The sequence below is a fragment of the Lampetra planeri genome, chromosome 57 (assembly GCF_965212315.1).
Source record: "Lampetra planeri chromosome 57, kcLamPlan1.2.h2, whole genome shotgun sequence".
Taxonomy (NCBI): domain Eukaryota; kingdom Metazoa; phylum Chordata; class Hyperoartia; order Petromyzontiformes; family Petromyzontidae; genus Lampetra; species Lampetra planeri.
The window spans coordinates 1704084-1727331 of record NC_136163.1 but is presented as its reverse complement, the minus strand read 5'-3'; the positions used below and the strand labels follow the sequence as shown (position 1 = coordinate 1727331).

At 51.3% G+C, this 23248-nt stretch overlaps 1 protein-coding gene across 4 annotated transcripts in view; it reads right to left on the bottom strand.

Moving 5' to 3' along the window:
• Positions 1 to 23248, bottom strand: part of LOC144735859 (alpha-2,8-sialyltransferase 8E-like) — a 51265-nt gene that overhangs the window by 24906 nt on the left and 3111 nt on the right. For all 4 annotated transcript variants that reach the window (XM_078618402.1, XM_078618404.1, XM_078618405.1 and 1 more), the window contains exon 2: positions 21884 to 22094. In XM_078618402.1, coding sequence (XP_078474528.1) covers positions 21884 to 22094 — 211 coding nt within the window. The remainder of the gene's footprint in view (positions 1 to 21883; positions 22095 to 23248) is intronic.

Sequence of the window (23248 nt, the reverse complement as noted above, 5' to 3'; positions counted from 1 at the left end):
GAGCAGCCCATCTCAAGCTCAAGCCGCGAAAGTGTCATATTGCGCAGCGCGAGGTTGGGTACCTCGGACACCGCGTCAGCGAGGCAGGGGTGCGCACCGACCCGGAAAAAGTACGCGCCATAGTGGAATGGCAACGGCTGAGGAACCTGACGGAAATCAGGTCATTTTTGGGGCTAGCCACTTATTATCTTCGATTTGTGAAGGGATTCAGCGAGATTGCACGCCCCCTCACCCAACTCACTCTCCTAAGAACCCCTATCAGTGGACGGAGGCCTGCCAGATGGCCTTCACCACCCTCAAGGACCACCTCACCCATACCCCCACCCTGGCTTTCCCTGACTTTTCCACCGATTTTATTTTGGACACCGACGCCTGCAGTAGTGGGTTGGGCGCGGTGTTGTCACATGTGCAGGATGGGACGGAGCGGATCATCGCATACGCCAGCCAGAGCCTGAGCGGGGCCGAACTGAATTATTGCGTGACCCGTCAGGAACTGTATGCCGTGATTTTCGCGTGTAAGCAGTTCCGGCCGTATTTGTACATCACCACGGTACACACATCTACGGGACAAACTCCGTTCCTAATGATGTTTGGTCATGAGTCTCGCCTACCAGCAAATCTGTTGTTCGGCGTTCCCCCGCCGCAACCGGAGGAAGGGCGCCAGCCCGTGGAGCACCTGATGGGGATCCTGCAAGCGGCCCGTGGCCGGGCCTACCAACAGGGGGAGGCCGCACATCAGCGGCAAGAGCAGGACACCGGCCCCGTGTGGAGCCCCCCTTCTACTCGGTGGCCTCTAAGGTATGGCTGCACACTCCGCACATAGGGGCTGGACAGGTGGGGAAGCTGACCACCTACTGGCGCGGACCCTGGACCATGGTGTGTCAGATCTCCCCCTGGACGGTGCTGATCCAGGGTGGAGAGAGGGGCTGAGAGATGGTGGTCAATGTCCGCTGATTAAAAACATGGAGGGCAGCCCCGGCGAGAGAGACCCCCGCCGTTCGGGTACCCCGAAACCCCGAGATTCCCGCGCCCCCCATACCCGAGGGCTTTGCACCGTATATGGGCCGCACGGGACCCCATCCCCTAGGATGCAACGGCCCGTCCAGGAGGCGGCGGGGACGCCCTGCCCCTGAGTTTGTTCTCCAGCCCGCAGATGCCGGAGGGTGGGAGGAGCCTTTGGAGTGGAGAAGGAGACCGCCGTGGGAGCCTCAGAGAATGGAGCCACCGCCCACGAAACCAGCAACGAGGGCCAGGCGAGTCCCGCGGGCTCCGTGGTGCTACCTGGTGGGGGCGGCCCAGGCGAGGTGCTCCGGTCAACCCAGGACGGGGACGGGCACCTTGGGGGGCTATGTGGTGCCACAGCAATGGAGCAACTCTGCCAGTGCTGCTATCCCTTCGCACCCCCCCCCCCCCCCCCCACATGAACGCACAAACACCCCCACTAAACACACACATATGCACCCACGTAGGGTTTCATGGGGGGGGTCACCTGGTACAATGGGTTTTTACCCGAGGGGCCCCTAGTGGGGACGTCCCACGGTTTCCCAGTGCCAGGAGATTGGCCGACCCCCCCCCCCCCCCCCAGGCCAAATTGCATTGCGGCCCCGTGAATTAGCTTACCATTGTATGGACACGACGAGCTCACCGAGCAAACCGCAGTCAAAACACACCCAGCACAGGGAAATAGGGCATTGGGGGGCAAACGCTCAGCGAGCAGCACATACGAGGTGGGAGGGAAATTCCTGCGTGGTTACAGGACGGCCACCCCGATGAAACTGGGGGGAGGACGGGTGCGCAAACAATGGGTGAAGGCGCTCCGGCGGCGCCGCGCCAGGTAGGGGGCGGGGCATCGGTTTAAATCTTCTTGGTTCTTTCGGTAAAGTCACGTAGAAGGGAAGTAATAAAATAATAAAAATAAAACATAATAAAACAATTCTCACGACGTTTCGGCCACAACGCAAGCAGCCGTCCTCAGGCGAAGAATGAGAACATTATCAAGCTAGGAGCTTATATAGGTGTAGCGAGGAGGAGCGCCCCAACAAAAGAATGTGCATATGAAGAGGAATTTAGCATACCAATGGGCAATGCATAGGAGGTGGGCGGAGGGGTTTCAAAGTCCCATTATGCCCATGCATTATGCAGGATCAACAGCACCACGGGGGGGCGCAAGGAACAGCGTTAATAAAGGAAAGGAATGTTAGTGATATGTAGCTGCATTTGCCAAACAACCACGTAGAAAACCAAAGTGAAAACTACATAAAAAACTAAAATATAAACTGATACTTACTGTACTCTACAATAAGCTGAGTTACTAACAGCAAATAATAAATTACAATTCTACGTCGTAAGAAGTATATAATATACTTCCATATAAACTTTATTCTCTTAGCATATACAGTACTATATACTGCCATAGATAAACCCAACATTAAATTATATACTGTATTGCTGTAAACACCCTATACTTTATACATTTTAATATAACACTATGTATTATTCAACTCACCCTAATGTGTATCGAAATGGTTTATTACGTCCTTCCAATGATTGCTAAGCCTGAATCCATCTTCTCGGTTAAAATTGTCTCTGTGTTTGTATATGTGGATCGCCTCATGAACGAATCTCTCATGATAGCCAGATGGCTTGCAGAGAACCTCCGTCTTGGAGAAGTCAATGTCATGTGAGCCCACTGAGTTGTAACAGTGGTCTGCCACGGCTGAGGTGTTTGTCCTACCGTGTTTTAGATCAGCTTTATGTTCACGAATACGGTCTGAGACGTGTCGTTTGGTTTCCCCAATGTAACTGCTACCACAGAGGCAACTTAGTTTGTAGACGCCAGGGTACTGTATGTCTGGAATCACATCTTTTACAGACGGTACCAGATCACGGATTTTATGTACTGTGTTGAATCGGACCTGGATCTTGTGTTTAATCAGGATTTTGGAGATCTTTTTTGTGACCCCAGCAATGTAGGGTAAGGTGATGGTCTTGAAAGGCTCCTCAACAGGATCTTTCTTGATGGTTGGAGTGATGGCTTTGCGGATTGTGTAGTCGGAGTAACCATTAGCTTTAAGAGCTTGGCGTACGTGTTTGAGTTCACTGGAAATGTGTTCATGGTCGGAGATGCATTGGGCTCTATGATATAGAGTCTTGATGAGGGAATTCTTCTGGGATGGATGGTGGTGGGAATCCGGTTTTAGATAAGCATCAGTGTGGGTGGCTTTCCTGTAGACAGAGTGGCTCATTGAACCATCAGGTCTCCTTTTGATTAGGACATCCAAAAAGGGTAGCTTGCCATCATTTTCGACTTCCATGGTGAATCTGATGGCTGGGTGTATGGAATTGATGTGGTCGAGAAATTGGTCTAGAGCAGGCCGGCCATGTGGCCAGATGACAAAAGTGTCGTCTACGTATCTCTTCCATAAGGTCGGGCGTAGAGTGGCAGTCTGGATGGCGTCCGTCTCAAATTTCTCCATGAAGATGTTGGCTACAACCGGAGATAGGGGGGAGCCCATTGGGGTGCCCTCAATTTGCTTGTAGAAGGTTCCATTCCAGGTGAAGTATGTATTGGTTAAGCAGTGTCTCACCAGGGGGGGTACCCCAGCATTTAGTCCTTGATGAACCAAGTCTTCAATGATTGCGATGGTGTCAGGCACAGGCACCTTGGTGAACAAGGAAACCACATCAAAACTGACAAGCAGGTCGTCTGGGGACAGGGCAATCCCCTTGATTGTCGATACCAGGTCAGTAGAGTTTAGTACTGCAGAGGTGGTTTTTCCAGTGAAAGGCCGTAGGATTTCGGACAAAAAACGAGCCAGTTTGTAAGTGGGGGAGTTGATAGTAGAGACAATGGGACGAAGAGGTGTATCTTCTTTATGTATCTTTGGTAAGCCGTACAATCTTGGTGGCCTGGCTGCAGAAGGTTTCAACGAGAACTGTTTGGTCTGATCAATTAATGCGGTTGAAGCAGAAATGATGTTGTTGGTTTTGGAGACGAGGCTGTTGGTGGGGTCTCTTTTTATTTTTGTATAGCTGCCATCGTTGAGTAGTTCTTGAATTTTGTTGTTGTATTCTATTTTGTCCATGATGACAGTGGCATTGCCTTTGTCGGCTGAGAGGATGACAATGTCATCCCTCTTTTTTAATTGAGCTAATTCAAAACGCTTTTCTTCATCGGTTTAAAATTGAAAGATAGGCACCCGGTTGGCCGGCAGGGGAACACCACATGACCCTGGATTTTTGAATTCGGAGGAGACAAAGGGAGGAGAGGGGAAAACGTTAGTCAGTGCTCTGGCAGCCATTGAGCCACATGGTCGGACTCCCAGCCGCTCACAGTGTCCGAATGACGCGGGCGAGTGCTGCTACAACTCGACCCCAGGCAGAGACCTCTCGGACCCTCGCCACTCCGACTCCCACCGCGTCCGTGCGACACTGTGCGTACGACCGCGAGGTGAGAAGCAGAGTGAGGGTCCACCCAGGGATTGAATAGGAATAGACTGGGCGCTGCTCGCTGAGAATTTTGTATTGGGCCACGCAGGGTTTTTCTTCAGGCGCGCCATTAATAAACTTTAGCACAGAACACCGACGCCGCGTGATTTCTGTGTGTATGGGGAGAGCGTAGGTGTGGTGTGAGTACGTGCGTACATGTGAAACGCGCGTGTATTCAATCATGAACGATCGCTGACGTTTGCGTGCGTGTTTACATAGCACGTTTTACTCAGTGTGTTCACGTAGCGACGATAGCACTCAGCGGTGGAACGCGCAAATATTATCGTTAAATTACAGTTAAATTTCAGTTAGCCTGGCCGTCGTTTTGGCCGCGTGCCCGCGTGCGTGTTTGCACAGCGGATTAAAGCCGACCCAACGGGGGGTAGGGAGGGTCGCATACATATTTATACGGCTATTTTTAGCGTGAGCCGTGGTGAGGGGGGGGTGCGCCCACACAGGCACGCGCGAGCACGCAGCCACCTCCGCATTAGTGGTGGTGTAACTGGGGGAGTATGTGGTGTCACTCCAGGCGGTCGGGAGCCAGCCACTAGCCATGTCCGACAGAGAGAACGCGCGGAGGCCGATCACTCGATCGGCGGCAGCCCAGCGAGAAGGGGCGGAGGAGGAGGGGGGAGAGGAGGAGGGGGGTGTTAGCCCCCACAAGTGTGTGGGTGGGTGGATGGCTGGGAATTTTTGGTGGGTGGTGTGTGGGTGGGTGTGTGTGTGGGTGGCTATGTCGGTAGGTGTGTGGTTGGCTAGGTGTGTGTGCGGGTGGCTGGGTGTGTCGATGTGTGTGTGTGTGGGTGGCTATGTGGGTGGGTGTGTGGGTGGCTATGTGGGTGGGTGTGTGGGTGTGCGGGTGTGTGGATATGTGAGTATGTGGGTAGATGTGTCGGAGCTGTAGTGTTGCATTTAGTGCAGATGTAATGTAGTAACTCGGCGGGAGACGACTTCACGGGTAACACACTCTTTATTTTATCAAACTTGGTTACAGGTGACTAACACCTACTTTGTATCTCGGGTGACAAACACCCACTTAGCTACTTGGCGACTAACGCCCACTGAGCTACTCGGATGACCAACATCCACTTAGTACTCGGGTGACAAACACCCACTTAGCTACTTGGCGACTAACGCCCACTGAGCTACTCGGATGACCAACATCCGATTAGCTACTCGGCGACTAACGCCACTGGGCTACTCGGATGACCAACATCCACTTAGTACTCGGGTGACAACCACCCACTTAGCTACTTGGCGACTAACGCCCACTGAGCTACTCGGATGACCAACATCCACTTAGCTACTCGGCGACTAACGCCACTGAGCTACTCGGATGACCAACATCCACTTAGCTACTCGGCGACTAACGCCACTGAGCTACTCGGATGACCAACATCCACTTAGCTACTCGGCGACTAACGCCACTGAGCTACTCGGATGACCAACATCCACTTAGCTACTCGGCTGCTAAGTCTTCAGCTCCGTCTTCGGGTCTTCAACTGGGTAACTCTCCCCGAGTGCTCTCGCGCGTCCCCCTTTATACCCCACCTGCGGACGTCGCTGCGAGCACCCACTTATTCGACCAATCGCCGGGCGCTGGCTACGATCCTCTTTTCCCACATCTCATCGTGCCTCACCACTCACTCCGCGCCGCCCCGTCATCTGTCACTCCCGGCGCGCGCGTCCACACCACGCCCACAACGCGTGCCCAACCCCGCACCCCGCGCCGCCCCGTGATCCATCACTGTCACAGTCGGCGCACGTCAATACCACCACTACATCACCCCCTACCACATAGCTCGCAGCCGCCCCGGCTGCTATAAAAATATACAAACCCCCCTGTGTGCCCCGTAACACAACACAACAACAAGAACAACAAATAACTTAACAACACAACACGACGCGAACACTACCATCCGCAACCCTCAACCAATGCCACCGCGACAATAGAACAATATATACAAACCGGCGAGTGACAATAGCAATGTGTATGCAAAAAGGAAAATAAATGGAAATTTTTTTTTTTCTTTCGACTCGTGCAGTGTCCCCTTCTTTTCCCGAGCGTCCCTACAACGGGACATTACCCCGGCAGAGGGGAACACCGGGCGAGCTCGGTGTAGAGAAAAAAACGTCTTCATGAAAATTGTTGAGCCCTAGCCCGAGTCCGCCTTGCCGGTCCGTCGTACGGCACCAGACGCGGTTGAACGTCCGGTGGTGCCGGCGGTTCAGGAAGACATCGGCCAGGCATCGAGGACCCGTGCGTGCCCCGGGGTTCAGGCTCTCGACGGTCAGCAGCCGTCAAGCCCGAGGCACCTGGGGGTGGGTCAGGTGGAAACACGTGAGGAGCAGCCTGCGACACCTCCCTCCCCGAGTCGACGGTCACATCACACGCCCGGTCGTTACGGCACAGAACGGGGTCACACGGTGCCGCATAGGGCTTCAGTCGGGAGGGGTGCACATACCAACGGCGTTTCCCCCATTTTATCTGTATACTCTGGGGTCGTGCAACCCGCACAATTTCCACCGGTCCCCTCCAAGGTCTCAACAACTTGGGGGACGTAGCCAACGGTGCATGTGGACAATGCAGCCAGGCCTTATCGCCTGGTTTCCAATCATGCGTATGCACCCTCCGCTCATGCAGTCTCTCGTTCGCAATTTGCCGCGACCGCGAATTCAACCTCGCCGCCTCCCGTGCTTCAGTCAATTTTGCGATATTAAATTTGATGTGGTCTGCCAATTTAGATTTTGCACGTGGCTGGGAAATCCCCAGTTGGACGTCCATGGCCGGATCGGCCTCCCGCCCATACATAAGAAAAAATGGGGAAAACCCCGTCGCCGCATGAGGGGCCATTCGATAGGCCGCGAGTACCCCCGGCACCTGTAAGTCCCAATCAACCTGATCGTCGCAGACCTGTTGGCACAACATAGACGTAATCGTCCTGTTCAGACGCTCAACCATCCCGTCAGTCTGCGGGTGGTAGGGGGAAGTACGCACTTTCATTGTACCCAACAGGTCGCACACCTCGCGCAACAAACCGCTCGAAAAATTATTTCCTTGATCCGTCAGCAAGCGTTCGGGGGCGCCCTTGTCCAAAACATAACCCTGGACGAAGGCGTCCGCCACCGCTGCAGCCGACTGGTTGGCGAGTGGCCATGCCATGGGCCATCGGGTGAAGTATTCTACGCCAACCAGCAGGAACCTATTTCCCCTCGGTGTAGCAGGAAAGGGCCCCAAGATGTCCAACGCAACCAATTCGTTTGTGCGCGAAACTTGAATGGATTGCAGCAGTGGATTAGCTGCCAATGGTGGCGGTTTTCTTTCGGCGCACCCTACGCATCCCTTAAGAATGTTCGCCACGTCGTTACCCATCCCCGGCCAATAATAGTCTCGCTGGATTAGGGCGAGCGTTTTTTGAAAACCCAGATGCATGAGCCGTTCATGAGCTGCCAGAACGACCTTACCCCGCATAGCAACAGGCACAACGAGCACGTGACCCCGGGACATGTTGTCCCACTTCATCAAAAGGCCCTGTCTGCACACCCAGGAACCGACCCGCGCATCCCCTACCTCGGGAGCGCCAACTTTTCGACGTAGCGTAAGTAGGGAGCTGTCGGACATTTGGAGACGGCCCCATTCAATGAGGGGCAATGACAACAGCGAATCCCTCCCCGTGGGAGCGTCGACTCCCAATTGCACTTTGGACAAGTTAGCAGAACCGGCACACAACGAGTCCAACCACTCTGTCCCCTCATCACTTGGAGGATGCGACTCGACAGTGAAATCTGCTTGAGCCACGAGCCGTTCCTCAACGGGTAGCGACGCGGCGTGAGCCAGCACCGTTCCCTGCGCAATTTCGGCCGGCCGCGACCCCGTATTCAGGACCCTTACGAACGGCTCACTGTCCCCTCTCACCATGGTTTGAGCAACCGCTAAGTCGAGGCCCCTTCTGGCCCTGTTAGACGGCCCCAACGGCCCCCCCTGTGCCCCCGCGCCCACCTCGAGTGGCTTCCTCAACCGACGGGGGTACCAACATTTTCGATCCCGGGGGCACCCTTACAGTCTGAGTTGCCAGCGCCTGCACCGTCGCACAAACCGTGCGTATTTTGGTAGGGCTCGTCAAGAACGCAAGCCGCCGACCTGACGGAAGCTCAATGCAGGCCTGATCTATGAGAATTTTGATGGGCATTTTGGACAAAAAGTCCGTACCTAGCAAACAGGGAACGGCCAGCGATGATGATACAAAAATAGGGCCCGCCAACTTGATGTCACCAATGCAAATAGTCGCCCGAATCTGGCCGATGATCCCCAGGGATCCCCCATTCGCCGCATTAAATGGCACGTCTACTGGCAGAAGGGGTCTACTTTGAACGGGAAGAATGTTATAAATAAGGTCCGAGATGATGGTGGCCGACGCACCCGTGTCAACAAGCACCCGGACCTAAACCCCGTCAATGAACCCCGTTACCACGGACGACCCGGCTGACGCAGCCACGATCCTGTGGGCCAATTCGGACCACTCGACTGCTTGCGGGCCGCGTACGGACCCCCCTCGCCAAATTGAACCCCCGGCACCCAGCCGCGAACCCCCCACCGCGAAGCGGCGACCCGAATGTGCCGTGTTTGTGGACCGAACGTGTGAGGTGCCGCGACTTGCCGGGTTTTGTTGGGATGACTTGTGGCCCTGGTCGTCGTCCCGACGTGGTCCTGCGGCGCGCTGACGCGGGGCCCGGCACCCGGCTGCGACGTGACCCCGAAGGCCGCAGTTGTAGCAGACGACGGACGTCGTAGGTTTCGGTTGCTCCAGCTTGCGGGGCGAACGTGTGGGCGAACGACCTCCCGTTCTCCACTCCCCCGGACGCGATGCAGCGAAGGCCTGCTCCTGCACCGCAGCTGGCTGAGGTTCGGCGATCGTGGCGGCCAGTGCCGCGTTCCCCGGCCATTTGCAGACGACCCCCGGCTTGCGTTTGAGGACCTCGTACGCGTGAATGCTCGTGGCGATCGCCAGGGAGCAGATATCCATCTCGTCTGCCACGTTGATGGGGACCCCCAACTCGTGGGCCAACACCAGCAGCTGCTCCGTCACCATGGCGTCCTTCCCCTCCTTATCCATGCGGGGAAAAGCTGCGTCCGCCAAGGCGAGTAGTGCCGTGCGGTAGGCTAGCGTCGTTTCTCCAGCCACTTTCCGCCGATCGTAGAACTGGTGGCGACACGTGGAGGGCGGCCCGAACACCTTCGCCATCAGGTGTAGTGCGGCCTGGAGCGTAGAGCGGGACGACCTTGCAGCAGATGTGAAGGCTGCAAGCGCGTCGTCGTCAAGCATCGCTGGCAACGCACGCAGGGCAGTGGTGTCGGACCACCCCGACATCTCCTGATGAGCGAGGAACCTTCGTTGGAAGGCTCCCCGTCGCCCCCATCCGCCTTGAACGCCGACAGCGCGGGCAATCTTTGCTGGAGGACCCGATCGTCGTCGACGTCGGAGAGATTTTCCCGCGCTCCGCTGTAGTTGTCTAAAATGTCGGCTCGGTTGTCAGGCGCAAAATGGAGAGCTCCGGCGCGCGCTGATGACGTGGGCTGCGCCGCGCGGAGGTGTCCGGCCACGTGGCGTCCGTGTTTCCCGCCAATCAATGGCGGCCCCTCAAAAATGGCGGGAACTTCCAGACTTTTGGCGCGAAGCGCCTTTTGGCGGGATCCCGCCAGCCTCGCTCCTTCCTCCAACCCCGCAGCCGTTTTCTCGCCCGCTGGAACGGAGATCTCGGCCAAGATTGCAGCGGCGGCGAGCAGCAACTCCGCCAACCGGGAGTGTGCGTCTTGGAGGCTGGTGTCGGAGGCAAGCAGAGCGTCGGCCATCACCCCGAGGTGCTGCATCGGCGGCCACTCCTCGTCCTCTCCTCCCGAGGTTGGTGTCCCCGGTACGCCGTCGTCGTCCCGACCTCGCTCGTGGGTACGGGTAGTCTTCCTTGTGTCCATACTTCTTGAAGACAGGTTCACTTCTGACGCCAGTTGTAATGTAGTAACTCGGCGGGAGACGACTTCACGGGTAACACACTCTTTATTTTATCAAACTTGGTTACAGGTGACTAACACCTACTTTGTATCTCGGGTGACAAACACCCACTTAGCTACTTGGCGACTAACGCCCACTGAGCTACTCGGATGACCAACATCCACTTAGTACTCGGGTGACAAACACCCACTTAGCTACTTGGCGACTAACGCCCACTGAGCTACTCGGATGACCAACATCCGATTAGCTACTCGGCGACTAACGCCACTGGGCTACTCGGATGACCAACATCCACTTAGTACTCGGGTGACAACCACCCACTTAGCTACTTGGCGACTAACGCCCACTGAGCTACTCGGATGACCAACATCCACTTAGCTACTCGGCGACTAACGCCACTGAGCTACTCGGATGACCAACATCCACTTAGCTACTCGGCGACTAACGCCACTGAGCTACTCGGATGACCAACATCCACTTAGCTACTCGGCGACTAACGCCACTGAGCTACTCGGATGACCAACATCCACTTAGCTACTCGGCTGCTAAGTCTTCAGCTCCGTCTTCGGGTCTTCAACTGGGTAACTCTCCCCGAGTGCTCTCGCGCGTCCCCCTTTATACCCCACCTGCGGACGTCGCTGCGAGCACCCACTTATTCGACCAATCGCCGGGCGCTGGCTACGATCCTCTTTTCCCACATCTCATCGTGCCTCACCACTCACTCCGCGCCGCCCCGTCATCTGTCACTCCCGGCGCGCGCGTCCACACCACGCCCACAACGCGTGCCCAACCCCGCACCCCGCGCCGCCCCGTGATCCATCACTGTCACAGTCGGCGCACGTCAATACCACCACTACACAGACATGGGCAAAGTACGGTCCCCGGGCCGTATACGGCCCGTTGGGCTTTTAAATCAGGCCCGCCGAACTTGTCCAAATATTATTATTAAATTAAATTTTACCTTCCTCCTGTAATACCCCCATTTCCCCATTAGATGGCGCACTTTGACCGGGAGTGTGGTGTACAGTAGAACCTCTGGTCACGACCATAATTCGTTCCATAACTTTGGTCGCAACCCGATTTGGTCGTGACTCGAACCTAATTTCCCCATTGGATTGTATGTAAATACGATTAATCCGTTCCAGACTCCTACGAACTGTATTTAAATATAGTTTTTTTAAGATTATTAAGCACAAAAATAGTTAATTACGCCATAGAATGCAGTGTAATAGTAAACTAAATGTAAAAACATTGAATAACACTGAGAAAACCTTGAACAATAGAGAAAACTAACATTGCCGCATCAAGGTTTAGAATCGTTCAACAAGATGATTGTTTCGTCTGCTACATCAGTCGGTCGATTCTGAGAGAGAGAGAGAGAATTTTTTTACGAGCAATTCATGTTTCTATTGAAAGTAAGTTAACAGTAATATTTGGGTACAGTATTGTTTTTGGAAGCATTCACCGTAATATCATATGCACGTTTACTTCACCGCATCATCGTATGAATGATGCGAGAAGAGATTAATGGTTTCTTCTATTAGCGATTTACGTACTCGGCGCTTTCGCTCTCTAAATTACGGCCTGAATGAGGGGGGAGGGGTATGACAGGACTCACAAAATTAATATCTTACTTATTTTTATATATAACAAAAGTTATATACATAACTGTTACGCTTTGTGTAATTCAACAAAACAAACAAACTTAACTCCGAGTTCTCTCCGAATTTCACGAGTCCGTTCTAGACCCCACAGTTTTTTAAAAAAGTTTTAAGCACAGAAAACATAATTAAAGTTTGAAAAATCATTAATTATACAAACTTTTCAATAATTTCCTTCTTCACTTCGATTTAAATTTTCTTTAAAACCTTCTTCTCACCAACATTACCACTCATTACCACTTTCTCCGAAGGCAAGTTTGTAAAAGAATGCATGGTACAGACAGCAGACATCTTGTGTCCGGAGATCAAAAGAAAATTTGAAAAAGTCAGCTTATCACGCAGGACTGTGACTCGCCGTGTGGAACTGATTGATGAAAATATAGCCAGTCAATTAACCAAAAAGTCAGATTCCTTTTAATTATATTCACTAGCACTGGATGAAAGTACGGACGTAAAAGACACTGCTCAGCTCATCATTTTTATCCGAGGGATTGACGACAGTTTTGCGATAACAGAGGAGTTTTTGACCATGGAGTCCCTGAAAGGAACAACGCGGGGAGAGGACTTGTATAACCAGGTATCTGCTGTCATCGAAAGAATGAAGCTACCTTGGAATAAACGTGTCATTGTCACAACGGATGGATCGCCAAATTTAACTGGAAAAAATGTTGGGCTGCTGAAAAAAATCCAGGATAAAGTGAAAGAGGAAAACCCTGTCCAGGATCTTATTTTCCTTCACTGCATCATCCATCAGGAATCCCTGTGTAAGTCTGTATTGCAGCTTAATCATGTCGTGAATCCAGTCGTAAAACCTGTGAACTGTATACGAGCAAGGGGACTTCAGCACCGTCAGTTTATTACGTTCCTGGAGGAAACTGATGCGGATCATCAGGACTTGCTGTACCACTCTCGTGTCCGCTGGTTAAGTTTGGGGAAAGTGTTACAACGAGTGTGGGAGCTGAAAGAGGACATCATCGCATTTTTGGAGTTGATGGGGAAATCTGACGAATTCCCTGAGCTAAGCGACAAGAACTGGCTTAGTGACTTTGTGTTTGCTGTGGACATATTTTCACACATGAAGGAGCTGAATGTGAAACTGCAGGGGAAAGATCAGTTTGTTCACGACATGTACAAACATGTGAAAGCCTTCAAATCCAAGCTCACTTTGTTCTCCGGACAAATTGCGAACAAGAAATATTTTGCTCATGTCCCCACACTTACCATGCAGGAAGAGGCACCGCGAAAGGCAAAAAAATACAGCAAATCACTTGAGGACCTGCACGGAGAATTCTGCCGTAGGTTCTCTGATTTCGAAAATATTGAACAGTCACTTCAGCTGGTGTCCTGTCCCCTGTCACAAGACCCTGAAACAGCACCACAGGAGCTGCAGTTGGAACTGATAGATCTTCAGTCTGACTCCGTCCTAAAGGAGAAGTGCAACTCTGTTAAACTGAATGACTTTTATGCTTCACTGAACAGAGCCACGTTTCCAAACCTCCGGAGGACTGCACAGAAGATACTGACTTTGATTGGCTCGACTTATGTGTGCGAGCAGACATTCAGCTACATGCACGCCAACAAAGCCCGTCACAGATCAAAGTTCACGGATCAGCACCTCAGATCTATCCTGAGAATTGCCACAACCAAAATAACTCCAGACTTGGATGCACTGGCAAAAATGGGAGATCAACAACACTGTTTCCACTGAAACTAAAAGTAATGATGTGTTGCTGCAGCGAGGTTGGAGCCAAATCTCCGAGACACAGCCTGTGTGGCTGCTATAACCTGTTAATGTAGATAATAAAGAAGTTAAAGTGAGGTAATTGGTTTGGCGCCGGCCTCAGATGTTTTCATGATGTTTGATCAGTCACGTTACGACATATTTTTGTATTGTTCATGTACGTGCAATTTGTTAAATTGCCTTGCAAATAAATACTTTGCTACCTGTTAAAGGCCAAATTCCTTTCATGTAATGATTTTTACATGTCATTTATATTAGTTCACACAAACACTCCATCCACCTGTTCCTGGCCCGGCCCCTCTGTCAAATTTTAGGACCCATTGTGGCCCGCGAGTAAAAAAGTTTGCCCACCCCTGATTTAGAGCGTTGCGCTACAAACCCTGCGACCCGAGTTCGATTCCCGCTCATAGCCAACACCAGTGACGATAACACTGGTCTACAATTTTTTAGACGTCGTCTGCTTCAGAGATTAAATGTGCTGTTAAGTATTGATTTTGATATGCTGAATTCAAATATAACAATTAAAACTCGGGGAGGCCCAGGACCGGTTCAGTTAATTATCTGAACCGATCCTGGCCCCCCTCCCCTAGGTCGACTCAGCCTCAAATGAGTACCTGGTGCGTTGTGTAAACATCGCCACTGCTGGCCACCTGCCCCCTCGTGCACCGTTCCGGCCTTCATAGGTGCTCGCTAACAGCACTTGCCCCTACAGTCTGTTAAGGCTATACGGGGAATCTTTGTCTTTGTGGCCCGGGTCGAGTTGTCGCGCACTTCACCTTTGCTGACGATTGTTCCCCGTGGTTGACCGGAGCCGTGACTTTGGTTCTTATCTGCGGATTTTACAGCCGTCATAAACACCGCACTACCCCTCGGCACCCCCTCCCTCACTCCCCTCCTCACCCCCCACAACGGACGTTAGAGTTGTCACAGGACGTTCCGCAAGAGTGATAAAAGTTCAGAAGAAGTGGTTATCACAAGTTGAGGTGTAATAACTCGAGTCACGGCCTATGAGATAGAGCTCTATTTGAAGTCCGATTAACGCATTGTACAAGTAGGAGTAGTTATAATCGTAGTATGATTAGGAATTGTATTAGTAGGAATCGTAGTAGGATTAGGAATTGTAGCAGTATGAATTGTAGTAGTAGGAATTGTTGTAGTAGGAATTTAACCTTATGGCGGGACCCTGGGGTCCCGAATAAACGGAAGTCAAAATCTTAAGTAATTAATTAATTGCTGTATTTGTTTTCGGCGACTCCGTCCCACCGCCCACATAATAGCCGTGGCCCACCTGGCGCGGATCATTCTGTTGTCATGTCGTCCAAGCGCAGCAAAGACGAATGCGTGAAAGAAACAAAACTTTGAAACTTTGATTAGCGAATCGTGTAGAGCTCGTCGAGAGGAAGAGATTGTGGTATGATTTGCCTTCAATAGACATGAAATGCTGTCGCAACGCAGTTTACGCGAGAGCAGGGGGCTTATGGGACCACGGGGTATCGCTATAAGGTTTAATTGTAGTAGTAGGAATTGTATTAGTAGGAATTGTAGTAGTATGAATTGTAGTAGTAGTAGTAGTAGGAATTGTAGTAGTAGCAATTTAACCTTATGGCAGGACCCTGGGGTCCCAAATAAACGGAAGTCAAAATCGTAATTAATTCATTTATTTTTGGCGACTCCATCCCACCATGCACATAAATGCCGCGACCCACCTGGCACGGATCATTCTGTTGTCATGTCGTCCAAGCGCAGCGGGGACGAATGTGCAGAAGAAACGAGACTTTGATTAGCACATCGCATAGAGCTCGTCGAGAGGAATAGATTGCCGCATCTTTCGCCTTCAACAGACATTGAATGGCGTCGTAACGCAGTTTATGCGAGATCCGGGGGCTTATGGGACCCCGGGGTCCCGCCATGAGGTTCAATTGTCGGAGTAGGAATTCTAGTAGTAGGAAATGTAGTTGTAGGAATTGTCGTAGTGTGGTGACATCTCAGATGTCACTGTGTGGTGCCTGCCCGAGGGAGGCACGGTGTGCGATGCATTGTCATCGCAGACAACGCGTAGGGGGCTGAATGAGCGCTGGGATAGCTAGGCCTCGGCAAGGTAAGGTAATTTACCCTTTTTACCGGGTAAAAGGGTAAAGGGTAAAGGTGTCGACATGCCAAGGGGTAAGATAAAGGGTAGGGTAAAGGTAGCTCGGAAGAATTACCCAGTAGGGTAAAGGTAGCGCCAAGTATTACCCGGTAAATACGATACCTTGATTACTGCTAAAAGCTCCGTGGCGCAGTCCGTGGCCTCCATTTAATAAGTAATATTTAAAAAACTTTTTTAAAAACACGCTTTTATTAAATGTACGAGTAATGGCAGAACTCCACGACTCCAGGAAGTGGCCCCAAAGCTTGCCATAACGTCAGGGCCGTGGTGATTTACAGCCAACGTCAGTTGAGCGTGGACAATTAGACCCAAGCCGAAACATAACATATACAAAATAATGTTAAGAATTATTTTTTTTAATGATAGAATACAGTATTGTCATCAGTATGACATAAGTATACCAAGTTTGGAGTCGATACCACATTAGGAAGTGGGTAAAAATTGAGTTGCAAGATTTGAGGATACAACGACGACGACAACAACGACAACAACAACAACAATGACAGCAACAACAACAAGCGTGTAAAATTGGAATCGGGAGTATTCTATATTAATAAAGCGCTCTACCTAGCATTTACCGTTATAAACCTTGTTGATGTGTAGTTCCCTAGTAATTACCCTGTAATCGGGTAATTTGTATAGGGTAAGGGTAAAAGGTAGGGTAAAAGGTAGGCTCGTTGCTTTTTACCTTTTACCTTACCTGCTGAAGGGTAAAAGGTAGGGTAGAGTGATTGTATTGTGGTAAGGTAAAAGGTAGGGTAAAGGTAGGCTCGTTGTTTTTACCTTTTAACTTTTACCTTACCTTGCCGAGGCCTAGGGATAGCGTAGTGGCACCACGCGTGGCGTGCAGTGCTGACTCCTACAGGAGGGAGTGTGAGACTGTCAGCCATGGGATGAGGTTACCCTCGGCCATGGCACTCTGGTTGACCCGGTAAGGCACTTGACAGGGGCCCCAGGCAGGGGCTAGGGCGCAGACATGGGCAAATAACGGCCCGTTGGGCTTTTTAATACGGCCCGCCGAACTTGTCCAAATATTATTATTATTATTAAATTCAATTTTACCTTCCTCTTGTAATGCCCCCATTTCCCCATTAGATGGCGCACTTTGACTTCAGCACTGTCAGTTTATTACGTTCCTGGAAGTAACTGATGCGGATCATCAGGACTTGCTGTACCACTCTCGTGTCCGCTGGTTAAGTTTGGAGAAAGTGTTACAACGAGTGTGGGAGCTGAAAGAGGACATCATCGCATTTTTGGAGTTGATGGGGAAATCTGACGAATTCCCTGAGCTAAGCGACAAGAACTGGCTTTAGTGACTTTGCTTTTGCTGTGGACATATTTTTATACATGAATGAGCTGAATGTGAAACTGCAGGGGAAAGATCAGTTTGTTCACGACATGTACAAACATGTGAAAGCCTTCAAATCCAAGCTCACTTTGTTCTCCGGACAAATTGCGAACAAATCTTTCGCTCATTTCCCCACACTTGCCATGCAGGAAGAGGCACCGCGAAACGCAAAAAATACAGCAAATCACTTGAGGACCTGCACGGAGAATTCTGCCGTAGGTTCTCTGATTTCGAAAACATTGAACAGTCACTTCAGCTGGTGTCTTGTCGCCTGTCACAAGACCCTGAAACAGCACCACAGGAGCTGCAGTTGGAACTGATAGATCTTCAGTCGGACTCCGTCCTAAAGGAGAAGTTCAACTCTGTTAAACTGAATGACTTTTATGCTTCACTTAACAGAGCCACGTTTCCAAACCTCCGGAGGACTGCACAGAAGATACTGACTTTGTTTGGCTCGACTTATGTGTGAGCAGACATTCAGTGTCATGAAAGCCAACAAAGCCTGTCATAGATCAAAGTTAACGGATCAGCACCTCAGATCTATCCTGAGAATTGCCACAACCAAAATAACTCCAGACTTGGATGCACTGGCAATAATGGAAGATCAACAACATTGTTCCCACTGAAACTGAAAGTGTTATGTGTTGCTGCAGCGAGGTTGGAGCCAAATCTCCGACACACAGTCTGCGTGGCTGCTCTAACCTGTTAATGTAGATAATAAAGAAGTTCAAGTGAGGTAATTGGTTTTGGGCGCAGGCCTCAGATGTTTTCATGATGTTTGATCAGTCACCTTACGACATGTTTTTTTATTGTTCATGTTCGTGCAATTTGTTAAATTGCCTTGCAAATAAATGCTTTGCTACCTGTTAAAGGCCAAATTCTTTCATGTAATGATTTTTACATGTCATTTATATTAGTTCACACAAACACTCCATCCATCTGTTCCTGGCCCGGCCCCTCTGACAAATTTTAGAACCCATTGTGGCCCGCGAGTCAAAAAGTGTGCCCACCCCTGGGCTAGGGGGTGGTCGGGAAACAACCAGAGGTTTCTCGAAGGTGGTCGTGGCCAAGGAATTGTAGTAGTAGTCACCCCCAGTCACCCCGTCAGCTGATCTCCAGTCACCCTATCAGCCACCCCCAATCACCCCATCAACCACTTCTGGTCACCCCGTCACCACGACACTATCACGCAATCAACGTTCCCTCCCAGCGTGTGGCTCTGTACAACGACGCCGGACTTCATCGCCCTTTTGTACCCCGTCGCTAACGGCACTTGCCCTAAAAGTCTATTAAGGCTACACGGGGGATATTAGTATTTATGTCCGTGTTTGTCCGGAGGGAGCAGTGGGGTAGTGGTTGGTGCGACTGCGCTATGAACTCCGGCATGAACCCGAGTTCGATTCCCGCTCACGGCCAACATCAGTGACGATTATCTGAACCGATCTTGGGCCTCCACTACGTCGACTCAGCCTCAAATTAGTACCTGGTGTGGTGTGTAAACATCGTCGCTGGGGTGACAAAAACGGCCGGGCGTGGTGTTGGCCACCCACCCCCTCGTGTGCCGTGCCGGCCTTCATAGGTGCTCGCGAACAGCACTTGCCCCAACAGTCTGTTAAGGCATCATGGGACCTCCTTTGCCAGTACCAAAATATACTAATAGGGGTTTTCCCCTTTTTTCAGGCAACAAAACTGACACCTTTTGCAAGGAATCATGCTTACATTAACCACAATACTTGCAGTCAAATGCAAGCAATTATCAGAGTATTGTTTTTGTTTGCATTTGACTGCAAGTATTGTGGTTAATGTAAGCATGATTCCTTGCAAAATGTGTCAGTTTGATTGCCAGAAAAAAGGGGAAAACCCCTATTAGTAGTCTGTTAAGGCTATACGGGAAATCTTTGTGTTGCGTGTTTGGGATGAGAGCAGCACAGGTGGTGCATCTTCCAGCCATCTCGGTGAGTCAACCCAGGGCACCCTGGCTCTGTCCCCGTGACCTCCTGCCGGCAGCGAGCCGTCGACGCCTTCCACGTGGCCGCGAGGCTGCTCCGCGGTGACGTCACCGTCGCGTGGTGGCGAATGGCGCCCGTTGGCATTGGATGGGAGCGGCGGATGCGTTGGTTGGCGCGGCGTTCCGAAACCCGCGGCGACCCGAGTTCGATTCGGCAACGCGAGTTCACCCACCCACCCCTAACCCACCCACCCCTCCCCGATGAAGGTTTGTAGAGAGGCTGAACGGAGTTCGTGACAAGTCGCGGGCACGCACCACCTTGTTGTGGACGCCCTGACGCAGAAGATAAAAACCCACGGGGGGAGGGGGTGGTTTGATTTTTCACGATAGTTGTGTGGACCCACCTCCAAACCGCATCGTCCACTACACAAAGCCAATGGCAGCAGCAGCAGCGGATAGCTGATGCCACAAAATGGACAGTAAAACAATGCTGACTGATAATGTGAGGTCTGTGCGTCATCCAGAACAGGGCCGTAAGTACGACGCGGAACGATGCCCCCCCCCGATCCACACACGCGGGGGAGGAGGGGACATCATCACAGCCACACAACCACTCCGCTATTGGCTCCTGACGCGGTTCTCTGTGGCTTGACACCGCCTAAATGTGAAATTGCAGTCGTCAGCATCTACATCATCACCACCACCATCATCACGATGCATGGGCAGATAGCCCGTAGGTGTTCACTGCGCATGTGATTACGATTTCGCTATCGACATCAGCCGTACGAAAGACTCAGAGACCACCATGAACTATCCACTGCTGGATGATGATCACCGTCTCTAACCTGTGGATTGTTCTCCAATCCGGGCGTTCATCTGTCTCTGTCTCTCAATGTAACTCCAAGCCCGCATCTCTCCATGCTTTTACCAGGAGCACCAACATCTATCCACTGCTCGATGAAGATCAACGTCTCTAACCTGTGCACTTGTATTGTGTTCTCCAATCCATATAGGTCCGTGTGGATTGGAGGTTCTAAAGAAATTCGTTTTCAATGTAGTATAGTGGTGTAGTGTATAGTAGTGTAATATGTAGTGTATAGTGTAATGTATAGGAGTGTAGTATAGAGTAGTGTACAGTAGTGTAGTATAGTATAGAGTAGTGTATAGTGTAGTAGTGTAGTCTGTAGTGTATAGTGTACTGTATAGCAGTGTAGGATAGAGTAGTGTAATATATAGTAGTATAGAGTAATGTAATGTATAGTGTAGTGTATAGTAGTGTAGTATGTAGTGTATAGTAGTGTAGCATGTAGTGTATAGTAGTGTATGGTAGTGTAGTATGTAGTGGATAGTAGTCTAGTATGTAGTGTATAGTAGTGTAGTATGTAGTGTATAGTCGTGTAGTATGTAGTGTATAGTAGTATGTATGTACGTATGTTGAACTTGTTTCGCACCGTACGTATCCAACCGTGCTAATTTGAGGTGCGTAGGGGAAGGACAACAACCTGAACACACAGAGCAGTTCTGAAGAAATTAGTTTTCAATTGAGATTTGCAAGTGCATATATCGGAAGAAAGAGCGTTCCAGACTGCCGCAAAAGCGCGTCTGAAAATGCTTCTGCGGCCGTCTGGAACGCTCTTCATAGTTTCTCTCTTGACTACGATTATAACAAGAGATTTCACCCTTTCTGGCAATAAAACAGGAGATAAATAAGATGCTAAAATAACCAAACAAAATCCTTCTTCAAGCAATCTTGTCTGCATTAACCACACACGTACTTGTGGTGAACATGCAAAAAAAACATGCTGCTCCGGTAGTATGTGATGCACACACAAGAGACAGCTTTCTTTAGAGCCTGGTCTAACGCAGTGAGTGGGTGAGTGAGCGTGTGGGAGGGTGGATGAGTGAGTGAGTGCGTGGGTGAGTGAGTGGAGTAAGCTCATGACTCGTTTGCATCACACGCCGAGTAATAATCCCACCAACATCTAACTCCTGCAGAGGTGGTGGACGAGGTGAGTATGGGAGAGAGAGAGGCAGAGAGTACACGCTGGTACGACTATTAGCGAGGGAGCGAAGTTGTACGCATGCGTGTTGAACTTATTTCGCAACTAATTCTAGATTTGAAGCTTTCGTGACTGCAAGGATTCATACTCTTAGGTTTTTTCAGTAAAGTCACGTAGGTAAAAAATAAAAAAATAAGTAAATAATGATAGATGAAAATAAATCAATCACCTGAAGACGGAGACTTGTGTTGCCTCCGAAACGTAGTGATTTAATAGATTTATTTTCATTTATTATTATTTTATTTCGCAACTCACGAAGACCAACAGTGCTAATCGCGAAGGAGCAGGTATTCTGGTAAAGACAGGGCAGCATAGGACAGACGATTTCTGGATAAGGGGGTTCTGAATAAGACGGGACATGAGAGTTATGGATAAAAGGGTAACAAATAACAGGAGCGTTCTGCGTGACCGAGGGCAGTACTGGCGAGTTGGTGAAAGGCGAAATGTCGCGGAGTTCGCTCGATATCTCGCTCGCTTCACCCGCATTGGAGAGTCGGAGACTTGTAGTAGACGTAGCAGATCCCCAGGGACAGGAACACGGTGAAGATGAAGAGTGCTGGAAATTGAGTCGTCGTCAGCATGGCGTCGCTCGGACGAAGTCCCCGGGGAATCATCCTCTTCCTCTTGGTGACCTCGGGAGCGTCGTCACCCCGAGTGGGTGAGTAGCGGTAGGGGGGGGAGTTGGGTGTCGCTGTGAGGTCGGAGAGAAGAGTGAAGTTGTGGAGGGAGTGTGGTGGGGGTGGTGGTGGTGGTGGGGAGGGGAGTGGGTGGCTGAGCAGTTGCGGAGGGGGGTGGGATTGATTTGGGTGAGTGGGTGGGTGAGTTAGTGGGTGGGTGGGTGAGTGGGTAGGTGGGTCGGTGAGTGAGTGGGTGAGTGAGTGAGTGGGTGAATGAGTGAGTGGGTGGGTGGGTGAGTGAGTGAGTGAGTGGGTGGGTGAGTGAGTGAATGGGTGGGTGAGTGAGTGGGTGAGTGGGTGAGTGAGTGGGTGGGTGAGTAAGTGAGTGAGTGGGTGGGTGGGTGGGTGGGTGAGTGAGTGAGTGAGTGAGTGGGTGGGTGGGTGAGTGAGTGGGTAGGTGAGTGGGTGGGTGAGTGGGTGAGTGAGTGAGTGGGTGGGTGGGTGGGTGGGTGGGTGGGTGGGTGGGTGAGTGGGTGGGTGGGTGAGTGGGTGAGTGAGTGGGTGAGAGTGAGTGGGTGGGTGAGAGTGAGTGGGTGGGTGGGTGAGTGGGTGGGTGGGTGAGTGGGAGGGTGAGTGAGTGAGTGGGTGGGTGAGTGAGTGGGTGGGTGGGTGGGTGAGTGGGTGGGTGGGTGGGTGAGTGAGTGGGTGGGTGAGTGAGTGAGTGAATGGGTGGGTGAGGGAGTGGGTGGGTGAGTGGGTGAGTGGGTGGGTGGGTGGGTGAGTGAGTGAGTGAGTGAGTGAGTGGGTGGGTGGGTGGGTGGGTGAGTGAGTGGGTGGGTGGGTGAGTGAGTGGGTAGGTGAGTGGGTGGGTGAGTGGGTGAGTGAGTGACTGAGTGAGTGGGTGGGTGGGTGAGTTGGTGGGTGGGTGAGTGAGTGGGTGAGAGTGAGTGGGTGGGTGAGAGTGAGTGGGTGGGTGGGTGAGTGGGTGGGTGGGTGAGTGAGAGGGTGAGTGAGTGAGTGGGTGGGTGAGTGGGTAGGTGGGTGAGTGAGTGAGTGGGTGAGTGAGTGGGTGGGTGGGTGAGTGAGTGAGTGAGTGGGTGGGTGGGTGAGTGGGTGGGTGGGTGGGTGAGTGAGTGAGTGAGTGGGTGGGTGGGTGGGTGAGTGAGTGGGTGGGTGAGTGGGTGAGTGGGTGGGTGGGTGAGTGAGTGAGTGAGTGAGTGAGTGAGTG